Source organism: Ascidia mentula, chromosome 2 (genome assembly GCF_947561715.1).
Source record: "Ascidia mentula chromosome 2, kaAscMent1.1, whole genome shotgun sequence".
Classification (NCBI taxonomy): Eukaryota; Metazoa; Chordata; class Ascidiacea; order Phlebobranchia; family Ascidiidae; genus Ascidia; species Ascidia mentula.
Genome location: NC_138567.1, coordinates 8,124,042 through 8,142,161, shown reverse-complemented (window position 1 = coordinate 8,142,161; position 18,120 = coordinate 8,124,042). Strand labels below are relative to the sequence as shown.

General features: G+C 41.1%; 2 protein-coding genes across 5 annotated transcripts; both read right to left on the bottom strand.

The window, feature by feature from the left end:
- Window positions 1-193: 193 nt before the first annotated feature.
- On the bottom strand, window positions 194-7,365 carry LOC145890621 (uncharacterized). 2 transcript variants are annotated; one of them, XM_082981738.1, is made up of 15 exons: window positions 7,307-7,365; window positions 7,055-7,216; window positions 6,238-6,829; window positions 5,842-6,018; window positions 5,222-5,738; window positions 4,622-4,813; window positions 4,299-4,403; window positions 3,965-4,159; window positions 2,979-3,060; window positions 2,844-2,919; window positions 2,215-2,364; window positions 2,022-2,142; window positions 1,901-1,964; window positions 1,371-1,575; window positions 194-990 (listed from the first exon to the last, which is right to left on the bottom strand). In XM_082981738.1, exons 1-15 carry the CDS (start codon window positions 7,359-7,361, stop codon window positions 723-725), a joined length of 2,961 nt encoding a protein of 986 aa, XP_082837864.1. In that variant the 5' UTR covers window positions 7,362-7,365; the 3' UTR covers window positions 194-722. The 2 variants fall into 2 exon arrangements, with proteins under 2 accessions (XP_082837864.1, XP_082837863.1); XM_082981737.1 differs by having other exon boundaries at window positions 1,901-2,142.
- A 1,164-nt stretch (window positions 7,366-8,529) lies between these two features.
- On the bottom strand, window positions 8,530-17,509 carry LOC145888801 (actin filament-associated protein 1-like). 3 transcript variants are annotated; one of them, XM_082979657.1, is made up of 16 exons: window positions 17,217-17,509; window positions 16,838-16,917; window positions 16,703-16,759; window positions 16,577-16,643; window positions 15,871-15,937; window positions 14,630-14,783; window positions 13,446-13,585; window positions 12,883-13,055; window positions 12,484-12,573; window positions 12,165-12,266; window positions 11,620-11,825; window positions 10,850-11,068; window positions 9,956-10,437; window positions 9,526-9,721; window positions 9,139-9,216; window positions 8,530-8,792 (listed from the first exon to the last, which is right to left on the bottom strand). In XM_082979657.1, the coding sequence occupies exons 1-16, from the start codon at window positions 17,389-17,391 to the stop codon at window positions 8,763-8,765; spliced, it is 2,316 nt and encodes a 771-aa protein (XP_082835783.1). In that variant the 5' UTR covers window positions 17,392-17,509; the 3' UTR covers window positions 8,530-8,762. The 3 variants fall into 3 exon arrangements, with proteins under 3 accessions (XP_082835783.1, XP_082835784.1, XP_082835785.1); XM_082979658.1 differs by having other exon boundaries at window positions 9,139-9,213; XM_082979659.1 differs by lacking the exon at window positions 12,484-12,573.
- Window positions 17,510-18,120: the final 611 nt, after the last annotated feature.

Genomic DNA, 18,120 nt, shown 5'->3' with positions numbered 1-18,120 from the left:
TTTGCGCTGAAATACAAGTAACATTACATGAACGTGTTTTGGGGCCTAAAAGTTATACAGTGACCAGCAAGAAACCTACCGCACATGGGTGCCTCCACAATCTTATTGTCAATAAAATGTCAAACTTTGAAACCTTGGCCTTTTTCATAAATAACAGTACGACGCGCATTCGGTAAAAGTGATATATTAATGACAAATTGTCGTCGCGTGGATAACAAAATTAAGAACTTCAAATAAGAGGCGATCGGATATATTGAACGTTAAGTTGGAATGACAACACAAACAGGCACAATAAAATGTTAAAATCACGAAAATGAAGTTGGCAAGCGACCAAAACAACAAACAAATAACGACTCTACGATGAGGGAAACAACGAAGCAGTAAACCAAACTAACAGGATTTTGCTTTAAAACGAAGCAGCAATAACAACCGAGGAAGACGTTTGCTAATGTCCACACAAGCCACGCAGGAAAGTTAATGACAGTGGATTCGCAATAACACATTTACGTACAGATAACTTACAGCAGCTTGAGAACAACGCAAAGCATAGGCAAAGAACCCAAAGGGCAAAAATGCCAAACTAGATCTCCAACTCATCGTGATGTTTGAAATAATAGCACCAAGTATTATGAGGAAAAGCGGAGTTTGTTTCTCAAAGATCAAAAATAAACACAATTAGCGACCGCAATAATGGACAATGAGAGGTGCCAACGAAACAGAAACTAGCCACTGTCAGTATTACCGGTCCCTTCCTGTTTCTTTAACGTGGCGTCGGTCTTCTGCAAATCATACAACGATCTATACAAGGCAATGTTTTGCCGTAATGACTGGTCTAAGTTAACTGTAACGCCCTTGAGCTGCAACGCACGACGCTTAGTAAGCGAGCACGAACATATAAGACCTAGAAATAGATCCGAGTCCCCGTCCAGCGATAACAGCGTGCTTTCGTCCAGGTTCAGGGAAGCGTTGATTTCGGGTATGACGATTTTTCTGTAGCAAAGTTAGCAAAACTTTTTCAAAGGCGAATTGCCGAAAACAAGCCAAAAGGTCGGTATTGGAAACAGTTTTGTTAACGCAATTGCATTTTAGCGAATTATTTGGCAGCGTCTGTACGTAAACTGCTGAATGTCATATTGGAGTGCAGTTGCAACACTTTCGAAGTAGGTATATGTGCACCGTAATATGAAAAAATACAGCATATGAAATCCTTAAAACGAATGAATTTTTTTTATCATTGACTTTAAGTTAACGAAGCGCGCTAACGCTTAGAGAAAACCTTAATTTTTACACAACACATGACTTCCAGCAGGAATAAGAGAGCTAAAACACCAAAGGTTAATAATAGGTATTTTTATCAACAGATCGCTTACTCGTATATTGACCGCAATTTTTCTTCATCCGGAATGTCCTCGTTTCTTCGACCCGATATTGACCTCTGGTCGGCATCGTCGATGACTTGCAATAGGTAGCTCATACGATATGGCCACTGGTCGGTGAGAACAACCCACAGCACCAAATCTTTAGCGCCCTCATCGTCGGTGGTGATCGCTAGTCGCCACGAGAAGTCGTGATCGGCTGCGTTGAGTTATTTAAAGGTAAATGTTGCAAAGCGGGAGGCTTCCATAGACGGGAAAATATGATTTGTGTCGAGTTAACCAATGCATTTTCTGCCGTTTTTTGAACTCCGATAGGCAATTTTGAAACACCAGATTATATAAGAGTAAACATTATGCAGGTTTTGAGTATGGGAGTAAAACGACATTTTTGTGCAGGGTCAACAAAAACATTTTTTTTTTAATTTTTCGCTTTTTCTTAAAACTCACTTGCGCAATTTTGCAACACTTAGAGTGTCATGACTAAAACATAAGACAGATAAGTTTCGTCGGCCAATCTGATTTACCTGAAACATCAACGTCTTCTCTGGAGTTGGCTGTCCACTTTTGTATCAGAGCCGACCTCTTTTCCTGCAAAGATAAAACAAGGCTAAACAGGCAGCAGTACCCAAAGAAAGCAAGACCCACGTGCGCCCGCAGTGATTCTATCAAGTGTGTCGTCATCGAAATCACGTTGAAAATGCGCTTCATGTTGCGGGGGTTTCCCGCCAGGTGGTATTTGATCGTCTCGTCATCGTGCAGAAACTTCCTGTTTGACAAAAAGTTCACAAGCTACGAATTCCCGCAAAACGTTTGAGGGTTCTACTTCGGTCAACTGTACCTGCACTTGTATAAGAACTCTCTGCGCCGTTCAGCCTTAGTGGATGCTGGGCTTCCGTCGATTGAATCTGTACCTACAGGCGACGCTGGTCGTAAATTTCCAGCAGCGAGCTGCGCGTCACCTCCAGCGTTTACCGTTGTATTTGCCCTACTGATCAATTACACTTGATAATATACTGTATGTATATATAGTATGTTCTCCTGTTTAAATCGCCTGCTCAATCAAATCGCAAAGCTTTACTTTTAGTGATGTTCCCAGTTCCAAATTATCCGGACCGGTCAGCTCGGGACATTTATCAATCAAATCCGGCCGGATAATTTGGATCCGGCAGTTTGTTAACATCTTATCATGAGTAAAACAAATAAACGTGGGCATTTATTAATATGGTATGACACGTCACGAAAAACCTTTATAACGAACAACAGAAAAATCGTAAATCGGCGAGTATCACAAACTGGGTCCCAAAATCGAGTAATTTGCGAAATGTTTGTCCGTTTTTAGGACAAAAATGCTTTCCTAAGTATCCGGTAAAATTAAGTACATTATCCGGCCGGGTCCGGGTATTGAAAATTGGTCAATATCTGGCCAGGTCCGGGTACCCGGATCTGGCGCAAGACATCACTACTTACTTTTGCACGGTCGCGATCACATCTCCTGCAGAGAAACTGGTTACGGCCGGAACTGGTGGTTTTACTTCCCGCCGATCTGCGCAGAAAATACTTGATTACAACCTCTTCATGGCGTTTGATTTTATTAAGCGATACCTGGACTTTTTCTGACCAGTTTGGTTCGGTCGGATTGATCCATCATGCCAGCGAAATATCGTCGCTTATCTCTGGAACTGAGCTGCGTAAAAAGATCCAAGCGATGAAACAAAAAAATATATGACGCCTCATGTAACTAAAATATTTTAGACAAACAAGACAAAGCATTATGGAAAAGGTATAGGGAACGTATGTATGTATGTCTGACATGACCAAATTTATAGCATTGGCATCAAAAACGGGAAATTTTCTGGGAAATTTTAATTTTTTAAAAATATTCCTGTTGAATTATTGGGAAGTCGTGCCGTTCTCCTCCGGGAGATACGATGCCCTCCGGAATAACGCGATGACGTACCCGTGGGATAGGACAACGCTATGGACGAGGAAGTTTCGTTTTTAGTTTGTTTTGTATATCAGAACAGTTCCCATGTGGACAAATTAAAGCAGTTTCCAACAAGTTGTGCAATTATATGACAGTGCGTGAAAATGACAATCATGACGTCAGTCTCGAGCTACATTGGCCAAAAAAAGTAGGATGAAAAATGTTACGATTTTCACGTGACATTGAGGAAAGTAATCATCACCAGCCCATAAAAGACGTCAATGGAAACTTAAATCGTCGTAAAACTGAGATTAACAATGTAAATTTCAACTTATATTACCACGTTTCGCAATCAATTATTTGTACCGAAACTTGTAAAATGTCGGCAATAAAACAATCGGTTTTTGTCTTGAGCCGGTATACAAACAAACTAAGGCACTAATGCGTGTATTTATAGCCTGGTCACATACGTGGTAAAGTCACATGAACACGATGTAGTAAACACAATACATCCCAACACCGAGTTCAACCTTTCGGTGACCTTGAAAGAAATTTGCCCTTTTCATGTATTTCCAACAACAACCCCACGTCGTTCGTCAAATCACAATGTTTTGCATTAAAAAAGACAGCAAAGATATTGAAATAACATGGAGATGACACTTACCTCCGGCAAGCAGAAAGGAAGGTTGATGATTTTCTTCAGATACTCGTGACCGTTCACGTTAGCGTTGAGCAAAGCCTTTCCCATGCCCTCCTCAATACACTTGACCGCCACCCGAGAATCGAGAGCAATGAGACAAACGAATGGCGAACAGCGATCGCTGAGAAGTATACTTACAGCCTCCAGAACCGATTTAACCTGAATAATTCGTATTACATTAGTTTCTTCTTGGTTAAATCGGCACTCATTTATAGTTAAAAAATACGTTAAAATATTGCTTAAGTCAACAAATTCTTTGCACACTTAGTAAACTTGGGACACCGAGCAAATGACGTACTTTTTCGTGCGAGCAACGATCGAGATCGTCGATTGAAATTATGATCTTGTAGTTTTGCTGGTGAGTGAATCTGAGACAGCGAACAAGCTTCTCAATAATTTTTATCTGCGGAGTAAGAGATAACAGATTATTCTGACACCAACCAACAGAATAGGGAGTCAATTTAACTTCAACTTCTTAAAAAAAGAACTCTATGATCAATCATACAACCTAAAAATGTACTGCTCTTCTGGCATAAAATATACGTACTGTAGCAGTACATTTTTCAATTGCAATATGCCTGGCAGCAACAGGAATTTCATAATCATGCAACCGTATCACACCTCATCTTTAACTTTGCTCATAAAGCCTAATTCGGCCGCCATGTTTCCTTTGGCGCCAGAGAGCGCCTGGTTCACCCTTCTCGTTTGAGATTTAAACATGGCGTAGCAGAATCTAACAACAACAACCAGAGCGGCAGCTGTAGCTGGCATCCAAGCAAGAATCTGTACCTCGACTGGTATGGCGCGAGTGGCCTGAAAATAAATAATTTTTAGTCTATGCGAAGTTGCTTTGGTGGTAAAGCAGAGATATGGGGATATAACCAATCATTTTTAAGGATTTTAAAAGGATTTAAAATAAATTATATTTATTCTTTAATATAAACAAGACAGTCCATACAATGCTAGAGAACTTCATGCAGAAGTTTCAATTGTTTTCTACAATCATTTTCAATGCAAATGAAGGCGAACCGGCAAAACGGTACCGCTAAAGATGATTAAAGATGTACAAAACCGTGAGTTATGTTCCTAAGTATATTTATTCTGTTAAAAATCTTCTAAACACAGGTTTTAAAACTACTATGATTTTTCCAAAACAACGTTGTTGTATAAATCAAATGGCCAAAGTAAGACAGCTTACGTCAACCGTAAAACAAAACCCACCCTGAGAATGTCCAATCGTAACTCGGACACAATTATGCAGACTCCAATCGGAAAGAGCACAAGCGCGATAAAGAAGAGGATGCAGAAGTAGAGGAAGGGGCATCCACAGCAAACCTTCTTCGGGTACTTGAGGAAGTGGGAACAGAAAGATGTGGGCCGAGGGTTCGCGCTCCATCGAATGTCACGTGACGATATAGAGGTGCAGTCTCTGTCGGGCACCATGTTTTCCATTTCAATACTGACCGGCATGCTTTTGCAATTAGACGACTCTCGCGCGTTCTCAGTGGGAGTTACTGGCTCTGACGTGGTGTCGGACGATAACCGGGCGTCTAAACCGGCGATACGCAGAGACTTGAGTGCATTGCGAGCCTCGATCGAACTCGAATACTCAACAGTCCACCACGATCCACGACGCTCGACGCCTACCACCACACCGTACTGCGTCATCATACGCTTCACTGAGCGAGCACTGACGTCAACCTCATGGATACGCACTCGAACCGATGAAGGCTCCCGGCTGCCACACAATACCAGAAATTAGCCAATAGACAAACTACTACTTCGCACCTAGATAATAGACCGCGACAGTTTTGAGTTTCAAAAAACAATCACTATCCTACCATTTGCTTTCATCCAGCACCTCTTCAATGTCCAACATACGGAAAAGCCGCGCTGTGACAGCGCCGAACTCTGTCTCGATCGCTTGGGTTAAGTTGGTGACGATGCCCGCCCACAAGGTATCGCTCCCGGCGTATTCCCAGGCCTTGAAGTTTACGAAGATGTATTTGGTTTGTAACCTACAAGCAAAAATGTTTCAAATATTGGAGAAGAATGACTTTGAAAAGTAGTGTTACACAAATATTGCTTTTTTTGTTGCTTGCTGTTGCTGCCAAGCATAATATATTTAAAAAGTCTATCCCTCTAGAACCAATTAAACCCTGAGAAAGTCGTCGGTCATTAAAGGTTCCTTTTAATTGTGCCAGAGGGACAGATATGAAAAATGTAATGTTACACACCTGCTGTTTGGAGGGCCCAAACCTAACAGTTCGTTTTGGTCCATCAGGGAGAGCTCGGCGTCTTCGTCAAAGTCAATCACAATATCATAATCGGCCTGTGCCGTACGTCGTTTTTCACCAAGTGTGGGCAGAGTTGTAAAACTTGCGTACGCCACCAGGCGGAAATTGCGCGACGTTTTCGCCCAACACTGGGAGTCGGTGGTGGATACGCAACAGACGAAGGTAATGAACACGATACCAATGGCAGACAAAAGGACCACCACGGCCAGAAATCCTATTGATGCTTCCTCGGATTTGACAGGGTCCTCGGTCGTTTCATCCGGTGTGCTGGCAGTGCTGTTTGGCACATTTTCGTAGTATATGTGTTGAGCCGCTGGGTCGAGCGCGACGAAGAGAGTTACTATTAACAAACATATTAACGAAAGAAGAAAGATTGTCCATCCGACACAAGAGCAGCTTTGCCTTCGTTCCTCGTGTCGGGTTGTACGTGGAGATCTACCAGTTCTCTTTCGCTTCTTCGACCCATAACTATCTTCACTATCGCCGTACCGATGGTCGATTTCTTTTTGATTTTGATATTTTTGCAGTAAATCTAAGGAAAAAAATACATTGTTACGACACAAAGACCCCAGCAAACACATGTTGGGCTACCAGCACGTTTTTATATAGTATGGGCATTTTTCAAAAACAAAAAATAGAAAACAGTTTTCTGTAGAAAAACACAATTTGCTGCTTTAAAGAAAATTGGCCCTGTAATAGATTTAAGTCAAAAGTTGCAAACCTAAGTGTGTTGGACAAACAATATCAAGCGACTTACATCTCACTTCTCTGAGCAGGAACGACTTCCCGCTGCCCCAAGGCGCGAAAACTCCAACAGTTATTGGGGTCTGTACCCAAAAGAGCAGCTTTGCCAGGGCGTCGGCGTACACAGAATAACCAAGATGATCAACACCAGTGTCATTATCGCTGAGCAAATGACCTGAACATAAACCAACATTTCGCTATACGGTTCCTCCCATCGCACATAAAAAACACAATAGCGTCTGCACTAAAGCCAATAATTTTGTACCTTTTGGTTCAACTTGTCGTTGTAACTTCAAACTATTCGTGTTAAGCTCTGTCATATTGCCGTTGATTAATCCACAACACAGCAGTCCAAGTGCATTTTCCACCCAGATGATGGAAAGGTAATGACAGCGGGGTTACGATAGGACTGCTATTTAATCACCGTAAGCCCTAGAGACAAACACAGGCTAACTGTTTGCGAGAAAGTGTTGCAATTTACCTGAAGCACAAATTACTCCTAACAAAACGAGTACTCCTGCGAGGAAAAATATTTGCTAATCGTTAGTTACGTCACAGAGCAATCGGCAACCGCAGTTCTGTGTTGGCGTTGTCCTCAATCGGTTTGATGTCAACGCCACAGGGCAGCGGAATGGGACTGCAGGATTCGAGTGAAACTAATCAGTCTGTACACACAGCATTTGGTGAATATTTGTCAATTGTAACCTTTGGTCATCGGTTGCAATAAATAGGTAGGTTGCCTTGCTGTATTGTTGCAACTATTTGTAACATACCTTAACCTAGCCAGCAAACATTGTACACTTTTTGCCTGTGAAGTAGAACTTGTCACTGAACTATTACTCAGTTTGTCAAATACAAGTTTCCTACTCACTGCCACACAATTCATTTAACTAACGTCCCTCTGATTCAATCGACTTGTTTGAGAGCACTCCATGTGTTTTACAGGCACTCTCGACGTGTTGCTGACCCTGCAGCCTCACAGCTGTGACCAGCACTGGCGAGTGCTTGAGAAAGAGAAAGGCAGCGCAGGGCACGAAATTAGAAACGTTCGGAGGCAATTCAACTCAATTGAAAGAAATCAACAAAGAAATAATGACAAAAAATCCCCTCAAATTCCAATTGGTATCAACAATATCAAACATGCTTTATTTGTACAAAAGCGGACAGACCCAGGGCTGTTTGGTGAGCAGTGGATCCCAATCGATTACCTGCCACGCTCAAAGTGGATGACGTCATTCCCTTTTTCTCGCCCGAGTCGTAATTTCAAAATCCGCTCAACTGCATTTTGCGACTTAATTCTATACCAAAAAATATCTATTTTACTACCTGCACGTGGAAAAAAATAAATTGGCAGAATTCACCCCCGCTTTCATGATAAGCTGCCGGAAACTAGCATTTTGAAAATTAGTATAATGCAAAATACGGACCCATCGGTAGGGTTACTCTCGAGGCTCGACCCAAGCTTAATCTAGTGACAAAAAACACTGGTACAGTCGGAGATAGTTGTATTATAAAATTAAAGCTACTGAAATGGAGATGTTCAAGAAAGGGAGGCAAAAGCCAAGCGCAAAAACGATAAGCACCATTTGCAATGAAGAAACGAGATAGTAACAAAAGGATGGAACAGACATCTTGCAGCTATACGACAGGAGGATCAGTGCATGCATATTTTATGAAGAAGGGGCAGAGGAGCGACAGAAATGTTTCAATGTGAAACAGATTCACTTGCTTGACTCCAAGTTTTCAAACATCTGCAAATAAATGGACAATATAGGTTAAATTTTTTTATAACATAGGTGTGGGTTTAAGAAAATGATTACTACATTATTTATCGCTACACAAGCTACAAAGTTTGACATTTTTTAAGATAAATTTGACCATGTTTAACGGTATCAGCCAGCTTCACATTAGTTTATGAAGCTGGCTGACATGGATAAAAAAATAGTGATTAAAAAGAAGGCATAGTATTTGTAAGCAAATTTGTCTCTGAAAAAAAACACAACAACATTAACATAAGGACCCATTTGGGAACCTCCGGTGTACCAAGCATAACATGGGTTACGTGTAACTTCCCCACCACACGAAAGTGTAACGTACCTTAGCTCGGGACATAACATTGCCAGCAGTTGATGGCGCTGCGTTGCTTTGGCCTCGTGGACGCTGTTGCGGTTTCTGCTAAGCAAGTCAATGGTTAAACTACTACGTGACGACTCATCCATTCAAGGCACAAATATCTTATTGACGCCGTATCTTGTATTGCAGGACAATGTCATCTACGTAGCGCCATAGGTTGTAATGTCTTTCAGGTCATTTTACGGTGCACACAGTTAAAAAGTGATGTTGTTTAAAACATTCTATCCAAAGTTCAAAAAGTTTGTTAAACTCACAAAGCGCCTGGTTGGCTACATTAAACTCATGAAGTTATACTATGGTATATACACACAGTATGTCAAACCTATAGGACTGTTTCTGATAAATACTTACGCGATTATTCCCGTTTGAGTTGACACCCCGTTCCAAAGCGTTCTTCATCTTTCGCATTTCCATTTCGATGTCGATTTTTTCCGCTTTCAATTTGTCGCTGTCGTTCGCAACTCGTTTCAGCAACTTCTCCACTTCAGCTTGTTCCTTGGGCGTGGTGCAGGCGTCGGCATACTTCGTAAGTTCTTTCTGTCTTACACTGGGTTGCAACAAACAAATACGTTACTTCCACATACACAGACATGTCCAAAATATACATTCAGAATAATTTAAAAATCGCAGTTGTGGTTATTTCAGATCAGGTTAAGCATTATCGTGTAATTGTATAGAAACGGCGTCGACATTTTGTTTGGTAAATGTTGATCATTCCCATTAACAAATGCACTTTGCTATCACATAATTGCTTGAACGTCGTTAGATCAAAGTCACTTACGTTAATACGTCCAACTTATGATTGATTTCCTGCAAGCGGCTTTCGGCCTCATTTTCCTTGTCCTGCGATCCCTTGCTCTCCTGCCCCACCTTGTGGCCGACAGGTTTTTCTTGTTTTTTCGGCGACACAATTTTTTCTTTCGAGTGTAATGTTTTGAAAGTTATTGCGCCGGTCGTTGTGATTTTATCTGTGGTGTCTGACGCGCCCCTGGCTTTCTTGAAGTTGAATTTGGTTGGTGGTTGTGTGGGTGTGGCCGTGGTGTCGGACGCAGAGCGTTGTTTGGGCGGCGACGGTGGGGAAACTGGTGGGGGAGTCTTTTTTGGTTTCGTTCTGGTAGGAGGTGCATCCCCAGATGTTCGCGTTTTAGTATCTGGCAGCAATATTCCAGAATCCGGTCGAGAGGGTTTGGCCTTTGCTAACAACGACGGCGGGGCGTTTGAAACGTCCAAGTCCATGTACAGGCTCTGCTCCGTCTGTTGCGCCTGTCGAAAAAAAACGAGAAATTACAAGATAAGGCCGCAAAACCATGGCAGTTCTTAATATTTTTCACAACCCAATAAGTATGAAATCAGTCCAGAGACGAAGAGTTGACGCGAAAACGGCGGCACAAAGGTGACTGGATGAATTTGCAGGTCTTTTTGAATACCCTTTTCCTTATTTCGGAAAGTATGTTTGTGTAACTCTTGCTGGTTGCGACCGATTTGTAACAAAAATTTAAAGAACCAACGTATAGTATTATTTTCTCGCGTGTTGAACTTCCCGGTAAGATATTTATAATTAGGGTTTTAACACTACCAAGCTCAGAACGCAAGTTGGGAATAAAACAAATCAGGCAAACCCGACACGTAAAATAATCACTGCAATCGTAAGCTTCCCAACAGCAAACGCTTTTACCTCCTCAGAGTTGTCCTCGCGCTTTTTTGCCTTCTTGACTTGTTTCTTCAACCTCACAGTCTGGTTAAACACCTCCCTCGCTCGGTTCATAACCGAATGGTACAACTCCGGTTCGACATAGATGCTCTCATCCACGACAGGCGCCTCGGGAACGTCAGCGCAACCCGTTTCAGCAATTAATTTGCCGATCCACTTGCCCATTTCTTCGGACGAATTAGCCTGCGCAACAATGGACATAAATTTTTGTAACACTTTCTTATTTACATATTGTCTCTGTACGTGTACATGATACTGGCATGTGATTTATTTGTACCCGCATTGCCGCTGTTTTGTATTGATACGATATTAAATTAAATCCATTATACATTTGAAATGACGGATACAAGTTAGAAGATGCCCAATAGTCGAAATGAGTCCCTAAAATCCCAATGTAGTAAACCACTTAATGCCAATGAACCCATGAAGTTGGCACACAAGACATTACAAGGCAATTTTCATACAGGGATAGTTAGGCGCTTCGACATGTTATCGCCCGATCCCGTGTTGGATTACCAGTGTTTATTACTGGTTGTACGGGGGTTGACTTAAAATACTTTTGTGCGATACGCACAGTTGCAATAAAACTGCAAAATCACGTAAATCGTGTTCTTCGCACGCACACAAAAATAATCTTTTTCCGCGCCGTTTGACAATTTATGAACAATCTACAGTCTTTTCCTTTTCTGTATTAAAAAATCAGCTGCATACGAAGAAAAAGGCATTATGCTTACCGACAGGAAAATCATATCCATGCCATTCTCCGTCAGTTTAAAGGTGAACTTTTTCTCCGGATCCTCGAAGTAAGGATGAAGGTCACATCCGTGCAATGGCATCGTTATTTCTGCTGCTTCCTCCTTGCCGTAAACAAGAAGGTCGTTATTTTTGATGACGCAAAATTTCTTCATCCATCTTCCATCGATGCAAACCGCAAGCCCACCTGTAACATCGGTTCACCACATGTAAAAACAATCACAATTTTTTCAAAATATTCATAGTATCAAGGGCTAGGTCATTGGTCTTTCTGATGGACAAATGACTTAATCAAGTCTTCGTTGCCCATAAGACAGTCGGGGGATTCCTATGTATATTTTAAGAGTTCTAGTACCAAGAGCATTGTAATTCGCGTATAGTTAAGTCATAACAGAATGCGGGAATTATTAGTACCGTGACAACAAAAGTGACTCAAAAATTTGCCGTTGTCAAACAAACTTAAAAAGCAAAATTTTGCGTCAAGAATCTGGTATCATTACACCTGTCACAGGCATAGATAACCTACCGCATAAATCGGCGCCAAGCTGTTCGGCAACTGACATTTTCTTCTTGGTCTTGTCTTTCTTGAACATGTCGCTGACAGCATTTTTAAGTCCCTTTCCGATGTCTGCAGCAAAGAAACTAGGTGAAGAAACGGCAGAGTATGTTTTTCAGTAATATGAGATAAAATCAGTGAACCGCCAAATTACCGTGGATAGATAACAATCACAACTAATTTTCATTGTACTAAAACTTCACTGGAAGGCAACCACACAAGTTATCGCACTGTGACAATTCATCCATAAACAACAGTTATCCTATACTATACACGATGAGAAGCCTACTGTTTTTGCCGGTTGCTGGCATGGGCGGTGATGCAGGGCCCTCTCCATTCATGCGTACCGGTTGGTCATTGATTGTTAGCTTCGGCAATTCTTTGCAAATTACGCAAGATGTGCAAATTAGGAAATATGTGAAGTGCTAATTTGTTTTATATAATTCGGCATGCATGCAAATTATTTATCAACAATAAAAGTACAGCAACTGTCAAATAAGTGATATGATTTTATTGAATAAATTCGTAAATATGATTTGGATGTGCAATTATATTAATCATAAATCGTTAAGAATCGCGTGAATTTCCTTCACACTGCAAAGTTACGATAAAAACTAGTTATTGCGTTGCGAAAATTTGGGCAAATTTACAATAAATAAACAAACAAACGTTCGATGAGAAGATTAACCTGCAACACCGAGAGATGACTGCCGATTCATTGGTCTTTCAGAAGGGGGAAGTGTGCTTGTCGGTCGGGTAATAACTGGGGGAGGGGGCAAAGTTCCTGTCTGCGTAACCGACCCTGCTTTCTCTCGTAAAACTTTGTTCCACTCATCCGATTTACTGTATTCCACGTAAAATCTGGACAAATGCGGGATCGTTGGTTATTTTGCGTTTTTTTTTTGTTTAACTTAATTTTGTGCTTCATGTTTTAACGTGAACTCATTCCGATTTCGGAAAGCAATAAATGCTGCTGCTAAGTGATACATTTTATGTTTTATTAACAGGTAAGGTTTGTTAGATTTACAAACAGTGTCAACACTTTATGGGAAATCGTATGGAAACAAATAACATTCCCTGTTTCGCTATGGTGATAGAGTTATTTTGGGGATGGCAACACATACAAATCCAGTGACTGGCATAACGTGAGAAGCAAGGCTGTTTCTCTCACACGGTTTAAAAATACAGGTTCTTGTGATCATACGAACCCTTTACGTCGGCAATGGAAACTCAGGCAAGCGTGACTCTTACCTGCAGCCGTCTCCCTGGCTACCCGCGTCCTCGAGGTTTATTATAACTGAGTTGGTGCCGTCTTTGCTGCACAGGTAGGCGCTGTACATCCTCAGCGGTAGGTCCAACATTGGGTTGGAGTCGCCGAGCTTCTTGAAGCACTGCGTGACAAAAGGGAATATTTGCACGGTCACGCTCGATTAAGCGCACTGTCAGTGGACTGCACAATCGCCCATGAGTAGGGAACGCCTCCTATTTACACAAAGAGTCGTCCGAATAATTTCGTGTTTGCCCAATTTACGACGTTAGCCTCATTACAAGAAATAACGCTCTCTAAAAGGAAAAATCGACGTGACTGAAACTGTTTTCGTCAATGACTTAGGCCATTTTCATCACACCCCTTAACCACGTCACGCAAGATCGCACGCGTTTTGGTTGTAAACTTCAAGTAAATCGATGGGTACTGAAAAAAAAAAAAAAAAAACTCAAAAGTGCAGTGTCACACCGAAACGGGAATATTTTGGGGCCAAGTTTAGCTTCGAATGACGCAATTCCACTTGTTTCTGTGTTGTAAACGTAAGTCGCACGTGCTGAACTGACCGTCCCACGAAGTCATCAACAAAAGGAGAAAATTTTCGCGACATTTGGTTCGGTTCTATATTTGATCACATTGTGTTGTGCGTAAAATACGGCTTTGGTTTTCCACCTTTGCGTTTTTCTTTTTGCCAGAAGAGCCTTAAATTACCCTGGTAATAAGCCTGACATCATCAGCAACAAACCATCTTTACGTCATTTGTTCCTATATAGGAAAAGGGGAGAATTGCTCGTTGGCTCCTTCGGGTGCACATTGCTGATTTTAGGTGTATACCATCACCACCATACGAAACTTACGATTTGCAACTGCGTTAGGGTATTAGGAGCCTATCTAATGAAGGGACGAATTCGATTAACGACAGTGAAATGAAAAATTTCGGATATTTTAAGTCATGTTTGAATGCAAATTACGAAATCTGGGTAAGGGGTGCTCGGAAGCCGTAAAAACTTTAAGGCTGGGGCAAAACCTATTAACGCACTGAAAAACACGGAAAACCCGTGACCAGGTCGTAAAACGTCTCCTGGCAAATATAACAGGAGAAAGCAACGTCCAGCAAACAAATGAACAAGACTACTGCGGCGGCTCTTATCAAAATATAAAGACAGTTCACCTGAAAGTGGTTCTCTCTGACGATTCCAACTCGTTTGAGCCACTTTTTGCCGCTCAGGAACGTTTTGTTTTCGAGGAAGATGAAGCTGAAGACGTCACAGTCGGTCCCGGCAAAGTATTTGTTCAAGGTCTCGTTTTCTTTGGCGTTTTTGTTCCTTGGTTAAAACAAGACCGTAAAACCACTGGAATGGTTGGAACGGTACAACCATTTTTACCAACACAATAAATTCAACTGGTAACGGACAAACTAAATTATTTGGCGTTTTTCCTTTTGAACAAACTCTTTTTTTGAACAAAGTCAAGTGTGAAAATCTTTTAAGCAAGTTTTGGTTGTAAACGCCAGGCTGTTGGAATTGACGTGGAGACAGTATCGTTAATATCGTGTAACATTAGCCACATCGTATAATTTACAACGGCTAGTATCGAACATAATCCTGTGGATGAAATGGCGGATATTTTGTTTAATCGCCCGTGAAGGTTTTTTATTGCGAATCTTCCAGCGTTCCAACGTGTTCGTTGTGAAGCTTATTGTTGCGTTTTATTCGGGTAAATTGCAAGACAATTATATTCTCCGAACTAAGCTTTGTTGTCTTATTGTCACCAATCTATTATTATTGAGTTATTGTCACCACGCATTGTCACCATTTTTTTCATTTGGAGTTCAGTGACTTAAAAAGTATATCTTTCTAAAAAAGTAATTTTTAACTTTTTTTATGATGCCTCGGCCATATGTAGTAGTGATGGTTTAGTACGGCACATAAGCAGAAAACAATTCTGACGCCCGTGGCTGATACAGAAGAGGGCAACAAAAGCATTCCCCATGTGCTGTGGAGCATAGCATGCGTGCAAAATCTTGATCTTCCACGAATTTGCAACGTCGTTACGCACCGCTGCGTTTAACAGTTTGGAAAATGGGAAGATCAGTCAAATAAAGTGCCAAGTTCGTTCAAATGGTTAACTGCGGCTAGCTTCGATGCGGATAACATGACTTTGATTGGGTTTGAATGTGGAAAACTACATGTTGGTAAACAAATGCCATAACATGCAAACTTCAATCCAAAGTTAACATCAAGTCATTATATACGCTACATCTGCGATTTGCTTGCACAATACAATGTAACACAGTACGTAATAGTTCTGTTTGGGCAAACTTGTATTTTTAGTTATGCGTCAGGGAATGTTGGCTATTTCTGTAAGTTTTCCTCATATGCGGGTTTATCGACAAACAGACATGGAAATTACCTTGTAGACACGTCTTCATCTGAAGCGTAGGATTCATACCCAGAACCGCTGCCGCCGTCAGTCGGAACTACACGAAATAATAAGGAATACAATTCATTTAAACGGTTGGTCTTTGTGGGAACGAAATTGTGCATCTTATTTGATAAGTTTCATTTTGACGGGCAATATATGTCTCAGCATTTGTGCTAAGGCACTGGAATTGTCGTTTTTACACGTGTCAGTACGCTTTTTAGCAGAACGTTTTTGTTTACTCCACCAAACGTAAATTTGTTCATACTATATTGTACTATACAGATGTAATATCAGTATGCATACACAATGCTGGGAACAACAGAATAACTCGCTAGGATTCGGCTTTTGTAAATTTCCTAACGTGTTAGTTATTCCGCACTAATACATTTTTTGGGATAAATCGAATGTGGATTAACGGTGTTGTATTGTAATAGCTCTGTGGGAACCGAGTGTATCCAGTGTCCAATCCGACAATGCGGAATTATTTATTTTGCTCCCAGCTTAACAACCAAGTCAGTCTTTATTTCCAGTAACGTCACTGTGACGCGTATTGAACTCTCGACCGGTACATTGGCTGGGTATAGCACCTACGTTGAGTCACTGGGTTGGCGTTAATCATTAAGGAAAGGAACTGAATATACACAACGTGCGTTGACAAACAATAGCTAGCGCGACCTCATAGACCTGCACTCACTTGCAACTGCCAACCCTTTGTTTCCTGCGTCACCATTCAGATCCGGGTCATTTAAATCCATGTAAAGCTACAAAGATAACATCACATTGGAAAGCTGGCTTTCGATAGAAATATTCACTACTTTACCTCATCTGCCGTTGCTTCTTCTATAACGCCATTGTCATGAGAATTGCCAGACGGAACCTGTGTCGCAACGTTTTTGGGGTTAGTTATGCCAATCGGTAATGAATTACAAGGCGGTCTTGTTAGTCCACGACTTACTTTTGGCAGGGGAAGGGATGTCCGTTTTGTATCAGGTAGAGAGTTACGCGTTTTCTCACGCTGTTCATTGAGAAATTTTTCTGTAAAACGCAATGTTCTGAGTTATGATTAATCGTAAATCATTTGGTACAATAGAAAAATTATAGTCTGGCCAAGAACTTTCAAACCAGTGCTAAAGTAAAACGTAATTGTTTCTTTTCCGAAAGAAAATGTTGGATTATAATCATAATTACACATTGTCATGCCAAACAATGGTACTGCAATTCAGAGGCACTGCATACATTACATTATCAAAACGCGCAGAAGTAATTGCTAAATAAAAGCTAAAGTGACAAATCGTTTCAACGGATGGAATGTCGTTACGTAATTGAATGTTTACCCAGCTTGTGATTGTTCATCGTTTCAACCGCATCGCGGACTTTAACAGCGAGTTGTTTCCGCTTGGTATTAATTTTGTTCGAGAGCTTTTCGCCTTTCAAATCCTTGTCGAGGAACTCTTCGAGTTTCTGCAGCAATTCTTCGATATCCATTTCACGGAAAGGTTCACATGTCATGCAAAGACACAAGCGTGCTAAAAGGTCCTTAACAAATAACACGTATTTAGTTCTAAGAACTTTTTTTCGGGGGAATATAGGGTTTTTTCGGTTCACACTACTCTCCCAACCAACTTTGACTCACTAACATTGTATCAATTCATTTATGCGTGTTTTGACACAGTCTTGTGCTAAAACCCGACGTTACCGCATTTAAGCAAACCTCATACGTTTAACCTGAGCTTCAATACATTGCATTTGCGCGAATTAGAGTCTGAATACACCAATGCATAGGTATTGTGTGCATTGTATATCTTTGTATGTCTGAAGTTAATATTCACCAATTTTTATAGAAAAAAAGTTAGAAGCCATTGCAGAATAAAGTTTAGTATTTGCCATAACCTGCTTTTCGAAACTACTTCCTGCATGAGGGTTTTCCCGACGCTAAACCGCTGTCTGTCACAACTCACACCTAAATCTGTTTATCGTCCAACATTTCAGCCTCTGTAACTAACCTTGCTTTTACTTGCGGATAGACAGAGGATGCTGGTATTTGTCAGCTACGCCGCTGCTTTTTTCGGCGCAAAAGTAGCAGAGCGTGAAAAAAACTATTGCCATCGGCGTGCAGTAAAATCCTTATTTAACGTATTTTCTAATAGCCCTCGTGGTTAAAAAAAGCTTACTTATTATACGTAGTTTACAAACACGTCCGTGCTTATCTAGTTATAAAGTTCTGACGCCGGCCAACCG